Source organism: Rhineura floridana, chromosome 7 (assembly GCF_030035675.1).
Source record: "Rhineura floridana isolate rRhiFlo1 chromosome 7, rRhiFlo1.hap2, whole genome shotgun sequence".
Lineage (NCBI taxonomy): Eukaryota > Metazoa > Chordata > Lepidosauria > Squamata > Rhineuridae > Rhineura > Rhineura floridana.
The window spans coordinates 110,594,295-110,608,320 of record NC_084486.1 but is presented as its reverse complement, the minus strand read 5'-3'; the positions used below and the strand labels follow the sequence as shown (position 1 = coordinate 110,608,320).

The 14,026-nt window shown below is 36.6% G+C and overlaps 1 protein-coding gene across 7 annotated transcripts in view; it reads right to left on the bottom strand.

Moving 5' to 3' along the window:
• The window catches only part of MFF (mitochondrial fission factor), a 35,259-nt gene that overhangs the window by 1,627 nt on the left and 19,606 nt on the right, over positions 1-14,026 (bottom strand). For 5 of the 7 annotated variants that reach the window (XM_061636837.1, XM_061636838.1, XM_061636841.1 and 2 more), the window contains 2 exons: positions 5,998-6,060; positions 1,006-1,090 (listed from right to left, as the gene is read on the bottom strand). In XM_061636837.1, the coding sequence (XP_061492821.1) occupies positions 1,006-1,090; positions 5,998-6,060 (148 nt within the window). The remainder of the gene's footprint in view (positions 1-1,005; positions 1,091-5,997; positions 6,061-14,026) is intronic. The other 2 variants (XM_061636842.1, XM_061636844.1) reach the window with 1 other exon arrangement.

Sequence of the window (14,026 nt, the reverse complement as noted above, 5' to 3'; positions counted from 1 at the left end):
ACACAGGTTATCCTGTATTCTAGATAATTATACCCAGTTGTCTTGCAATATTTTGAAGCTTGCATTTTGAAGCTTACCTTTTTTCTTAGTTTTTATTTTTAAAAGAGAGCTCTTTATCTTATCAGGTAGTCATTTATATGACATTCTTCTATAATATTATGTTCAAAGCAGCTTACAAGGACTGTGCTCACACCATAGCTTACCACAAATCTGTAGTGTGCTAATGTACATTGCTCAATGACTACTATTTCGCTCCATCGTTCCTAGAGCAACCAACTATGCAACTTGGCTTATTGTAAATGTGTGAACCAGGACTCAGTGCTTTTTCATCTTCATAGTAGCAGGCCATTCTGTTCTTGGCTTATATATTATGGTTTGTTTGGGAGAAGCAAACCATGAGCATGGGTTCGCATATCATGGTATATCAAAGCACGTGGTTTGTTGCTCCAAGATCCAGGAAAGATGAGCGAAACAGCAGCACTTAAGCAGCATACACTAGCACACTACTCATTCAGAGTAAGTCATGGTTCAACTGGGCCAACATATCAGTAAAGTATAAATACATCTCAATACAGCTAGAACAGTACATAAAGTAAATAAACTTGGCTGCTTAAAACCCGTAAGAGAATAAAAAACAGTAAAATACAGTACATACAAAACTGAATACATTCCCATTCTACCCAAAGGGTGTTGCCTTTTTTTTTTTGCAATTAATTAACCCTCAATGACTGGCTGCCACATCTCACCTGTGGATATGTTACTCCCAAATTGGTCTCCCTTCTCAGTGCCCTTCTCATCAACCATATCTGCACTATTTAGTCCCTATATTTTATCAATGTTTCTGAAACTGAGAATGCACAAAGTCTATTCACACTTCCAAACGTTATCGCAAATTTAATTTTGTCCCCCTTGCATCTCACATTCTTTATCTTAATAAGTACACTATTAACTATACTGGAAAGAGGCATACAAACCACCAGTATAATAGCTGAAGATTTTAAATACCTGTCGTCTTAAAGAAGCAGCATCCACAACTGTCACATCTTCTGTTGTTCCCTCAAATGTTGTATCCACATTTGAAAGAGTGTATCTATGAGATGAAAAAACAAATATGATTCAGTGTTTTGCTGCACACATTAGGTCATCTCAATTTCCCCATTCTCCCTGCACCCTGCTGAAAAGCAACTGAAATTCAGAGGACTTTCCACAGTCCCAGTTGCCTCTTGAATGCCTCCAGTGTTGGAGAGCCCACCAACTCTCTAGGTAAATTGGTTCCATTGTTGTACTGCTATAACAGGAAGTTTTCCCTGATGTTCAGTCAAAATCTGGCTTTCTATAAATTGAGCCCATTATTCTGTGTCCTGCACTCTAGGATGATTGAGAAGAGATCCTAGTCCTCTTCTGTGTGACAACCTTGCAAGTACTTGAAGAGCGCATATTTCCCCTCAGTCTTCTCTTCTCAAGGCTAAACATGCAAAGTTCTTTCAGTCTTTCCTCATAGGGCTTTTTTTTCCAGTCCCCTGATCATCCTTGCTGCCCTCCTCTGAATCTGTTCCAGTTTGTCTGCATCCTTCTTAAAGTGCGGTGTCCAGAAGTGGAAGCAGTACTAAAAATGAGGCCTAACCAGTGCCAAATAGAGGGAACTAGTACTTCAAGCAATTTGGAAACTATACTTCTGTTGATGCAGCCTAAAATAGCATTTGCCTTTTTTGCAGCCATATCACACTATGGGTTCATATTCAGCTTGTGTTTAACCACAATTCCAAGATCCTTCTTGCATGTAGTATCGCTGAGCCAAGTATCCCCCATCTGTGCACTTGGTTTCTTTTTCCTAGGTGTAGAACTTTGCACTTATCCCTGTTAAATGTCATTCTGTTATTTTCAGCCCAGTGCGCCAGCCTATCAAGATCACTTTGAATTTTGTTTCTGTTCTCCAGGGTATCATTTATGTTGAAGAACACTGGGCCCAGGACCGATGCCTGAGGTAACCTGCTTGTTATCTTCCCCCAGTGTGAGAAGGAACCATTGATAAGCACTTTTAAAAGTGTCTTCTCGAACAAGTCTGAATTTGAACAACTTCTTATTTACTCAGGTTCTTGTATACATAGATTTGTTGTTTAAAAAAAACATACAGTCTTGGCTGCATTCTCAATCTCTTTAACAATTTCCATCTAAAAACTGGTCAAATACAAGCCATAATCTTGAATTAATCTCATTCCCAGTTATTTTCAGTTCATAAACTGCCTTAAATAATGTCTGGTACATCACCTGCCCCTGAAGCTTCCTGACAATTTCAGGAGTTTTAATCAAGTTTCCCCAATTTTTAAGGGGCTTATATTCTGCCCTTCAAACAGGTTAACTGAGCAACTTAACTGTGATAAATGAAAACCATAATCTATGGATATAATGTATGCTTATAGCACAGTTCTCCTGGTAATTTTGAGCATTGTAAAGGGGCGGCTACAAGATCAGTGTACTCTGTAGCATAACATTTGCTGTAAGAGATTTATACCTGCATGTATGGCTTTTTTTGTGATGGAACTCACTGGTACGGAATACTGGCACCTCTTTCTTTGCTGGCCATGACAGCTATTTTGGGCTGACACAGCACTTTTATCAAGATATGAGTACCGGCACCTAATTTTTTTTTTAAAAAAAATTAAACCAAAAAAGGGCTATAGATATCAATCAATCAATCACTAGGTGGTACAGCGTATAAGCCACCAAATTAAGAAGCTTCTTTTTTTAAAAAAAGATGTTTGCACAAAACTGTACAGTTAAGGTGCCATCATCTATGATAACTTAAAATCAATAAGCCAGGAAGCTATAAAAAACTCTCTACAGTTACCTGCATACATTTTTTGTGCTTGGACAATGAAAAAAAAATCAGTGAAGTCTTTCTATATGAGGCTCATCCCAATGGCAAATTTCAGTTCTGAAGAAAGATTTTGTTTTAAAACATTCCAGAGAACAGTTTTCCTAATGGTGTAGGGCTGTTGAAGTCTATCAATTCGTTTCAAATTGATGTGGAAATGTTCTTTTTTAAGGAAGGTATTTTTCTATTTTTCAGTATGCCTATATGCTAATATATTAAGCCTAGAAGAGTCTATGCTTCCATGTTTAGTGTGACAAATTTCATAGAATAGTCTACAAGACAAATAGGAACCATTGAGAATGGTCCAATGAGTTTCTCTAAACCGAAGATAGAAATTGGGATCACATGCACAGACGTCCATCCACTTGTGCACCAGACTTCCAGTTTGTCTTCTCCCTCCTGTCCCCCCATACCAAATACTCTGTTCCAGAAGGTACCCCAACTCTCTGGATTAGATTTTAGGGTCATGTGAAGGGCTACAGGGGAGAAGAGAGGAAAGAGACGCCCTGTTGCATGAGTGGATGCCTGCCCACACTACATTAGATGTCACCCTTGGTTTCTAGCCCTCACAGTTGAGAAACCAGTGAATAATACCCTTCTAGCTAACAGAACAGAAGTGAATACCAATTGTCTTTTTTTGTTTTTTTAAAAAAGTTGACTACTGGCACTTATTTTCCATAGAAACTGCATACTATTATACTACATAACTTCTATACTACAGGGCCAAATCCCAAACTTGAAAGATTTTACAGCAATCAGTAAGAATCATAAATATTTATTTTTTGATGGTATTTAAGGACTTACAGAGACCATCTTTGAATGCATTGCACTTTATGACCTGTGCAATGAATCCCTTACAGTGCAATCCTATACTTGTGTAGGTCCCACTGAGTTCAATGAGACTTACTCCCAGAAAAGTGGAAATAGGATTGCAGTCTCAATTGTAAGAGTCATGACATTCTGCAGATAAACATTACACAACGTTTTTACAATGTCCATACAAAATAATCAGCCCTACTATCTCAGTATATACTTATGACAGTAGTTTGTGGCATATAGAGATGTAAAATTTCCAGAAAGTTTAAAGGCATGGAAAAAATGGAAATTTGGGAAAAAATTGAATAATATGCTATACTAATTTTTTAGCACCTTTTACAGATCAAAGTCACTTTATTACCTTTGGAACAGAACACATATCATATATAACATGGTTTGCCATTAATTTACCACATTTGGTATATTAAAAGCATAGTTTATTCAGACAATAATTACAAATTTAATTTGCTTAAAAAATTAAATTGTCGTTACAAATGGAGCTACAAACTGCTGTACTGCAAAGAACCTAGCATCTCTTTCATTTTGCCAATTTATGAGGAGCAGGCAAAAAACAATAAAAACAGGATAAACCATCCATATTACAGTAAAAATAAATAAATATTGAATTATAGCAATTATGTCTCCTCTAGTCCTCCACAGTGTTAAGAAGACATAAAACACTCATTTCCAGCAAAAGAGGGAGAAAACACAACTCATTGAGTATTACATGAAATTTAATGTCTAACTTTCTGAGCTACCACTATCAGTTTCTGCTTCTTCATATCTGTCATCACATTTATCATGGGGCTGCTAGAAATTGATGGTTTTATTTACCCTTTCACATGTCACAGTCCAATATTTTTCATTTTTTTCAGAAAAACAAAAACAAAAAAAGCTCTGGAAAAACATGGGGAAAAGTTTATTTTTCTGGGGCTTCACATCTCCAGCAACCCACTCATGACTTGAAAGGGAGATGAGGAAAGAGAAAGGACTAACTCCTTTACCTTTTGCCTCCAAGGGTTATTCTTGCAAAGTACTTGTTCTGCCCTATGCATAAGATAGGAGCCACAGGCACTTACTCTCTCTTTTGTTCCCTATACTGCACTCCTAAATGAAAAAAACTTATAAACCATAAATTAGATTTGGGCATTAGTTTGAATTATTATGGGGGCGGTAATGAATCATATAATAGAGTTCTCTAGATGCACAGATGGCCCTGCAGAAGCTTTCACAAAATGATATTATAAAGGATTTCCTTCTTGCAAACTAGAGACAGAAACTTCATTAAAAAATGCCTGTCTTGTTTATAGGATCACAGTATAAAATGCCCAAGCCATTTTCCTTCTGTAAACCAGCTTGGATATATTTAAAAAACCAAACATAATCAAACACGTTTGCTCATAGTCACAATCAATCTTCTAAGATGGAACAGCAAAAAAGGTTACTTCTCATTATTGGCACCAATAGGGAACCAAGTGAAGCAGTTTTACAAGGTTTTGTTTTTCTTAAAAAATATACATTTAATTTTAAGTAACGTAACAAACCAGCATAAGAACCTTACAACATAGATTACAAGTTTTACAGTTCCATGCCAGGCATTGGAGAGGGAAAAAGTAAAACTTTTCAAATGTATAAAGAGAATAATATTTTAGTTCTGCATGATGAAACCCAAGTAGAGCTAGTCAGTAAGTAAAGGAAGCATAGGAAAGGAGGGGAAGGAGAAAAGCACTGTGCATAACAATTTGCATTGTTTAATGCTTTTTATTTAAATTTAAATTCATATTTAAAAAATTATATCCCTGTTTATCTTATATATCTATGTATTCCAAGAATTCTATGATGGGTTATATATTATCATATTAGTTTAAGAGTTCTATAGCATTCTGGTTATCTTGAAACAAGTTTCTAATCTGGACTGGGCTCTATCTTGAATGCCAAAATCAATGCATCAAGTACTTTTGTAGCAGAAAACTGGCCCTTACAAATCAGTAGGCACAGTACAGTGCACAACAGTGAAAGGGTTTTAAAATTAACATGGAACCCAGCAGATAGCTAGAGCTGTACTCTCTCTCTCTCCCCCTCCCTCCTTCCCTCCCCCCCCACACCACACACACACACATCCCTGTTCCATAGAAACAGTTATAAAGCAACTAAATATGCAATCCTAAGCATACATACCAAGAAGCAAGCTCTGCTGAACTCGGGTTTACTTTCACATAAATCAGTTCAGGAGCAAGCTATTCTGAGGTTCTGTGAAAGCTGAATATAGAATATCTTTACTAACTTAAAATTAAGTGCAAATTTACCTGGCGTTGTCATGATGAGGGTTAGAGGAAGTGGCAGCAGCCGACCCACCACGTAACACTGGCCTAGGGCAAGTTTTGTAGATAGCAGACACAAGAAGGAAACAGGAAAGACAGAGAAGTAGAACAAAAAACCAGAGTCAAAGATTGTTGATATTTCTATTCTATTCTATTGAAATACCACAGATATATCCCCTGGATATGTTTTCAGTATGTTCCATTTGATACGTACTAATTACAAATGTGTGAATGGATCTTAACTATTTGCTTATTGGTCTTCCAGATAAGAATGTTTGTGAAGAAGTGTTGGAACTGAAGCTTACACAAAAACTTTTTATTTATAAGCCTGTGTACAATAAAATATACAAGTTCAATACAGGATAAAATACCAGAAAAACAATATAAAATAATCATAAACAGTACTGGCTCATCTTGAAAAAATTTAAACAACTGAAGAGGCCTGTCAACATAGAAAGAGACTCCTGTAAATTAACAGTGAGAATGCCAGCTGAATTTTTGCTGGAAGAGTATTCCACAGCATGCAACTAAATGCCTGACTTCTAGTTGAAGCAAGGTGGGTTTCTGAAAGACTGGGCACAATTAACAATGCTCCTCTCGATGATTTCAGTGATTATGCTGGGACTCAAACAGTCCTTAAGGTATCTTTGACCCAAGTTGTTCAGGGTTTTGTGTATTAATTTAAGAATCTTGAACATGGTGAGGTAACATATGAGCAGCCAGTGCAGATGTTTTAGCATAAATATGTGACTATATAGTTTTAGAGCTATACAAATAATTTGCACCAATATGCTGTATGGTCAGGGTTCAATCACATTAACAAATTGGCGTTTTCAATGCAGTAATTCAGTGCGTATATCTACAATTACAGATTTGCCAACAGGGGTCAGAGTTGTATCACATTAACAGGAGCTAAGGGGCTGGGGGAGCACAGCAGGTCCAAGATAATCCAGAGCCCCAAAAATCATAAACAGAATACTGTGGTTCTTTATTCGCTAACTGCCAGGGGCTGTCAGCTCTACCACTCCTCCTCCAGTTTTCCCCATTTTAAGAATTGTTTTAATAGTTTTGCTATATTATCTAAAAACATTGGGCAATATCCAATGTCAGGCAGGCAGGCACCTGCACATGCAACAGAACTGCTACTTCCTCTTTTTCCTGCTACCCTACCATTAACAAATGGAAACACACAACATTCTGGAAGTGAAGACAGGGGGAATGTTGTCAGAAAATTTAGAGATGTTAAACTGCCATCCCAAACTATGTTACTGGCAGATTATCTTTAAAATGATGTACTTTACAGCTACGGTGCAGTATCTGTGTATCTACTAATACTAGTCCTAGCAATGAACAAAGCAGTGATTGCTCTATTAGTTACAGAAGTACAATCTCTGGAGGAAATAAATATTGGTTGACTTGTTTACCTCCCATTTTGAAATATTGTGTGTATATGCACATGTGTATGTAGCCTGGCTGATAAAGGAATCTGAATGCATCATAAACATGTTAAAGTCTACACATATTCCCTTAAAACTGGATTATGACTATTCTGAGTTTAAAAAAAACTTTATAAAAGATGAGAAAGATTCTTCCACGTGGACAGAATCTGACTTCTGAGATTCTAAGTACTACAGATTACACAGTCATGCACTATATTTTTGTGTGGTCCTTACTATTATTTTACACAGTAACTAATAGTCCTCTATTCTGGATACTTACAGCATGATCTTCTGAATATGTAGTCTTAAAAATAAGTCACACTTTGTTCAATGGGACGTATAAATTATTTATTTGCCCAAATAAAAGCCCTTATAAAGTTTGTGATATTTCATCTAAGTTTTTTTCTTTACACATTATTTTTCTCCCATTTTTCTCTTAGTGCAACTTTCTTCCTTACGTTATAAATCTGTATATGTAATTACTTAAGTCCCCACATTTCTGGAATTGAAATTAACTATATACCCTGGGCAGATTTGCTGCAGTTTATTTTTATGTGTGTATTCCACACAGTTTATACAACTGTATATAATTTTGTTTTTTGAAGGAGGGAGTGTTTCTATAATGTGTAATTCTGTGTATTTTCAGGAGACAAATGATTGAAAAAAATAATTAGAAAAACATGCAGGAAGAAGGAAAATAGAATTGTAAGGACAAGGAAACAATAACTTAATGCACATGGTGGGTCCCATGGAAAAAGTCTTCCTGCAGCCAGCAGCATTTCTACTGTTCCCCTGTACTGGCTATGTTTTTCCACATAAACTTGTTTTTTTCCCTCTGCAGTCACAAGAAAATGTGCTCCAACAATGACAGCAGACATACCCAGGAGTCATTTTATACTGTACTTTATATTCATTCATCATGGTCATCTAACTTCCCAGGATTTCCACCTACCATACATCTACCCTAGAAATTAATTTATCCAATTTCTTTGCACTTTTAGCCACTGAATATTTTCATATATTTTCAGAATGTAATGCCTGCATGTTTGTGAACTCAAAATTTGGCTACAGTTTTCCCATCCTATAGATTACATCATTTTTGCTCACACAAATAATTTTGCAAACTGAAATAAAATTTTCCTAAACTCTGAGCCATCTTGCTTTTAATTTACAAAAATACAATTTCCCAGGTTTTCTAGGAGTCAGCTTTCTTAAGCTCTGGAGAACCCTGAGCCTTTTTATGCTAACCAATAACAACTTAGGGACATGCACAAGGTTTCATTCCGGGATTCAAAAGCTGCAACTTTGCAAAATCCTATGAAACAGAATAACCACTTTTCAGAGGAAAAAATGTTCAGAAGGATATACATCATTCCTGCTATAGATGTCTTAACACTTCTATCTCAGTCATTAATATAATAACCCCCCACTGAATTAAGTGAGACGGTTAACAATTGGGAGAGTGCCGTTTCTGTTGTGGCACATGGGTTATGGAATGACTTTCCTAGAGAGGTTTGCATGGTGCCATGTTTGTCTTTTGACACCAGGTGAAGGTTTTTTTTTCATTCTGGCCTTTTAAGTATTCAATATAGCCTGGGCCTCTCAGTTTTTAAATCTGTGTTTTAACCTTTAGGGAGCTGTGAATGTTGTTACTGTTGTATTTAATTTCATGGTTTTATATCTTATTTGTACTCAAATTATTAATTGCAAGCTGCCCAGAGAACTTTTTAAATTATGGGATGGCATACACATGGAGAAATTAAAATAATATATAATATGCAAGTTTAGCATATTGTTAGTATTGCCCAAACTTTGTTGGTTCCAGAATGGTATAAGGCTTTTTAACTTCAGCACATGCAGATGGCACATCACAGAATTCAACTGAAGAGATAAGGATCAGACAAAAATTCCTATTCAAAACTAATTTGGATTTATGGCTTCTAGATTGCCAGTTCAATGTAAATATTTATGTTCTGTTGGAAACCCAATTTTTGTTATTGACAAAACTAGGGATACAAACTTTTGTTGTTGTTGTTAAACAGAAGAAGCCTGTTAAGTGATCTTTGCAGCAGCAACTTAAGTACCAGTCACCAGATCCACTTTTTTAGATCCCACCTACTATACAACTGAAAGTTTTGTATTCCTAGTCAAATCCAAACAGAATAACTTTATTAACCTACATCAATAATGTGCTGCTATCAAAATGAGACCAGTGTTCATTCTACTTAAAGTTAAATTAAACATAAGAAACATAGGCTGGCCTTTTGAAAGCTTCCCTCTGACTTCCTTCGTAAAATGATGAACGATTCATCCTGTTCCTGACTCCCTATGCTGAGTGTTTTCAAGTCTTTACTAGCAACAACCAAAGATGCAGAGTAAGTAGGTGGGGATAGAGACATACATAATGTAACGACATCAGGATATGTTACAGAAGGGAATGCAGTACTCCACATGAAGGGAAAAAGATGACATTCTATCAGTATTCTAAAATACCAAGTTTAAGATCTTCTATAAGATCTAATCTTAGGGACAATCTACAAATGCATGGTCATCGCTTGTCAACTACAACATCTAATCATTATTTGATGTGTAAACCACCATCACAATTCAGATGAGGTTCCATATCATAGTATCATCTCTCACACAGCACTGTTCATGGACATAAAAAACCCCCACTCTGGCACCATTAGTCTGTAATAGTTATCAATTGGTTGCTAATGCATCCTTTCTTGGGAGGAGAGTCATAGCAGAACAGCTGCAGGCACTCTTAGTTGACATTGATCATCTAGCTACATTTTAGTCTCAGTTCAGACATGGTTTCATGACTGAATCAGTCTTGGTCGCTCTACTGGATGATCTTTATCCCCAATGCTATTATATAACAATTATATGAAGATGTTGGGAGAGGTGATTCAGGGATTTGGAGCAAAGTGTCATCCCATACAACTCTATTCTCTGTAATATCTGAATCAGGAGTGGCTGTGAAGGCTCTAGATCAGTGGCTAGGAATGACTTTTACCAGCTTGAGTTAAGACAGCCACAGACATTTCTGGATTGAGAAAGCTTGGCGAATGCAATCTTGGCAATGGCAACTTCAAGACAATATTTATGCAATGCGCTCTATGTGGGCTTCATTTGGGTGCAACCCAGGAGCTGCAGCTCGTGCAGAATGCAGCAGCTAGGTTGTTGACTGGGGTGTCCCATTATCACCATATAATGCCTCTGCTGAAGGAATTGCACTGGCTGTCAACATGCTACTAGGCACAGTACAAGGTTTTGCTTTTAGTATTTAAAGCCCTAAACAATTTGGGACCAGTTTATTGAAAGGACAACCTTGCTCCATATATCCCTGTTACATCTGCACTCCTAAAATGGGCAGTGCTAAGGGTACCATATGCCCCAGAGGTGTGCTCAATTTGCACTAGAAATTGGTCTTTTCATGTTGCAGCTTCAGCTGTCTAGAATCACTTTACCAGCTGAAATTACACAGGTGCCTAGTTTCTTGATATTTAGGCAGCTACTGAAGACGTTCTTGGTTAAGAAAACTTTCCCTAAGGTGTGATCCAGTCATTTATGGAATATGAATTGAACAAATTTTAGAAATGGTTTCCTGGTTTTCAGAGGTTTATCTTTTGTATTTTATCTTGTTTCTAGAGTTTGAATTTTATTGTACACTGCTTTGAAAGTATCAGGCTGTGAAGCAGTTTATAAATATGTATAGTAATAAAATAATTCACACATTCAGCTGCAACTCATCAAGTGATCAGTCACAGTGATATCCAGTGATGTGCACGCTGCATGTATGAACTGACTACTACAGAGTTTATTTTCACATGTAAAGTCTGGAATACTACTAGGAGAGGCACAGATATGACTCTAGGTTTACAAGGAAACGCAAAAATAATATGAATTTAGCATTCTAATTCCACTTACTGGGTGGGGACAGTAGCAGGATCTCCCCAATGTACCTTTACCTCTCACAAGTTCAGAAAAGAGAAAGTAAGACCTAGCATTTGTAAAACAGAACTGTCTCATCCATAGGGAAGGAGGAATACTGCAGAAGATGGTAGGTTCATGAATCTGCCATATATGATATCATTCCTAGCCTTGCTAACCAAAACCGTTTCAACTGGAGATGCTACAAATCAAACCAGAAATCTTCTGCATGCAAAAGCTACACTCTACCACTAACATATGGCTATGTGTGATTTTGTAATGATGCTCATTAACTAAATAATACTGCTCTGCTTTAACAAGCTAATGACCACCACATCATAGCAAGTATTTTACCCCTAACTTCGTTTCAAGTAGCAGCATTCAACCACAATTTGAAGCCCCAATGAAAAAGTTCAAATTTCTCCCAGGCTAATGTAAGTTTTAATTCACTTAAAATTTTGTGTTAAAAAAGTGGGTATGCTTTCCCAATAGAAAACATACATATATAAAGGAAATTAACGTGGGCATTCTACTATCTACAAGTGAGAAACATTACTGTTTACATTACCTTGTAAACCAAGATTTGCTATGCTTCCCTCTTAAAGGCCATATTTATTCTTCTACCATATATTACCCTAAGTCTCTCATTGGCTGGGATTTCAATCACTAATCACACTTCTATGCAAATATGCTCAGACATAAGCCACATTGTATTCAGTGGACTTACTCATGAAGCAGTGTGTTAAGGATTGCAGGTTTGAACATCCTCCCTACAAAATGTAATTTTAGTGGGTTATTTCCAGTAGCGTGTACGTGGCAAGTGGAATGGACCTCTGCTTCTACAGCGAAATTTCCCTTTTCTGCCCCCCTTCAGCCCCCCCATCTGCGCCAGAGGATTACTAGATCCACCATAACATGGGGGGGGGGCTGAAGAGAGGAGAGGAACTATTGCGAGAGTGGAAGTCTCCTTGTGCATCTTTGGATTTCACCCATTTAGTTTAGTAGTCTGATGAAGATTTTGTAGAGAATTACTAAAGCACAGCTATAATTTTATAACTTTAAGTGCACCTCAAAACTAGTAACCCAGGAAGCAGCTTTATACCGAGTCAGACCACTGATTCATGTTGCTCAGTACTGTCTACACTGATTGGTAGCAGTTAGGGCTCTCTTCCAGTTCTACCTGGAGATGCTGGGAACTGAACTTGGAACCTTCTCCATGCAAAGCAGATGCTGTACTACTGAGCTACAACATCCCCACCATGATTCTTATTTTAGGTATTAAAAGAATGGAGTCAGATTTTACAAAAGACACAATAGGTTGGATTCAGGTTTAGTCATGTTTAGACCCATGGAAACTGAACTTGTTAATCATGACTAACTTAAGGTCTACTCTAAGAATAGGTATAACCCAATATTTAGAACCTAAGATGAATTAAATGGGTCCTCTTTTGTGTTGAGGTACACAATAAAATAAAGTTGAAGAAGCAACCCTGTAAAATGTAAACACCCTAAACTGCCAGTAGTAGTATACATTTTTTAAAAAATTCTTAAGATGCTAAAGGATTCTTAAAAATGAGAGATAAGCTGACCCATTTTCATTGTCCAAGCTAAATGAAACAAGTAACAGGCAACATAAATTGGAGTAGCTTGGTTTTGTTAAATACTCCAGTGAACACTTGTTCACTGACACCCAGGAATATTTGCCAAAGCTCTGTGATATCATACTTGTGTGGTAATGTAGGTAATCCAGGTTATAGAATGTTTTTCATGTACAGCATATATAACTTGCCCACTTGGGGCTGTTTGAATCATACCAATTTATTCTTGATAGGTTTATCATGACATTCCCATATTGGGATTGAGGGAGTTCGAGGGGAAGAGAAATAGTGAGAGAGAGACAAAGTTTACCATAATATTATTAGCAATGACAAATCCTCCACGTTTCAATTCATGATAGCGTAACATAGTATAGGAATGTAAAAATTGTGAGAAAAGGAACCAGAAAATATTCTGAAAGAGAAAATCAAAACAGAACTAAAAGCACAAGTTTTAAGAACCAGGACAATGTCAAAATTCAATCACTGAAATAAAATATTTTACTTACAGTTAAATAAAACTTATCTTTAAACAATGAGAATATGCTACCAAGGCCAATAAAAGCATTTGTATAGTTTGAAATGACATAAAATAAGCAGCATTTTGCAGCCATGCAAGTTATACATTTTCCAAATTTCACATTTTTAAATGCAGATTAGAAAAGCTTCACTGACAAGAAAAAGAGCATGTTATCCTGGATTTTTAAAATGAACCTTGGCAACAACGACGAGAACCCTCTTTAGAGAGTCTCCAATGAAACTCAGGGTCTTCCATTTATAGAATTTGAGAACTAAGTATTTGCAAGCGACACTTTTTTCCAACTGAAAAAGTGAGAAAACTATCTTAAATCTTTCTTTTTAATTTGGGGAAGTTCTCTATGCATATGCCCATGGTGCATGCCAAACTATTGTTTTACTTTGTGTTAGGTTTTACTTTCTGTAAGCCACTTAGATGGTTTTTAAAGCAGAAAAGCAATATACTAATATTTTACATAAAAAGCAAGCAGACAAAAGTACTCCCAACAGTGAGAAGTGAGCAGCCCT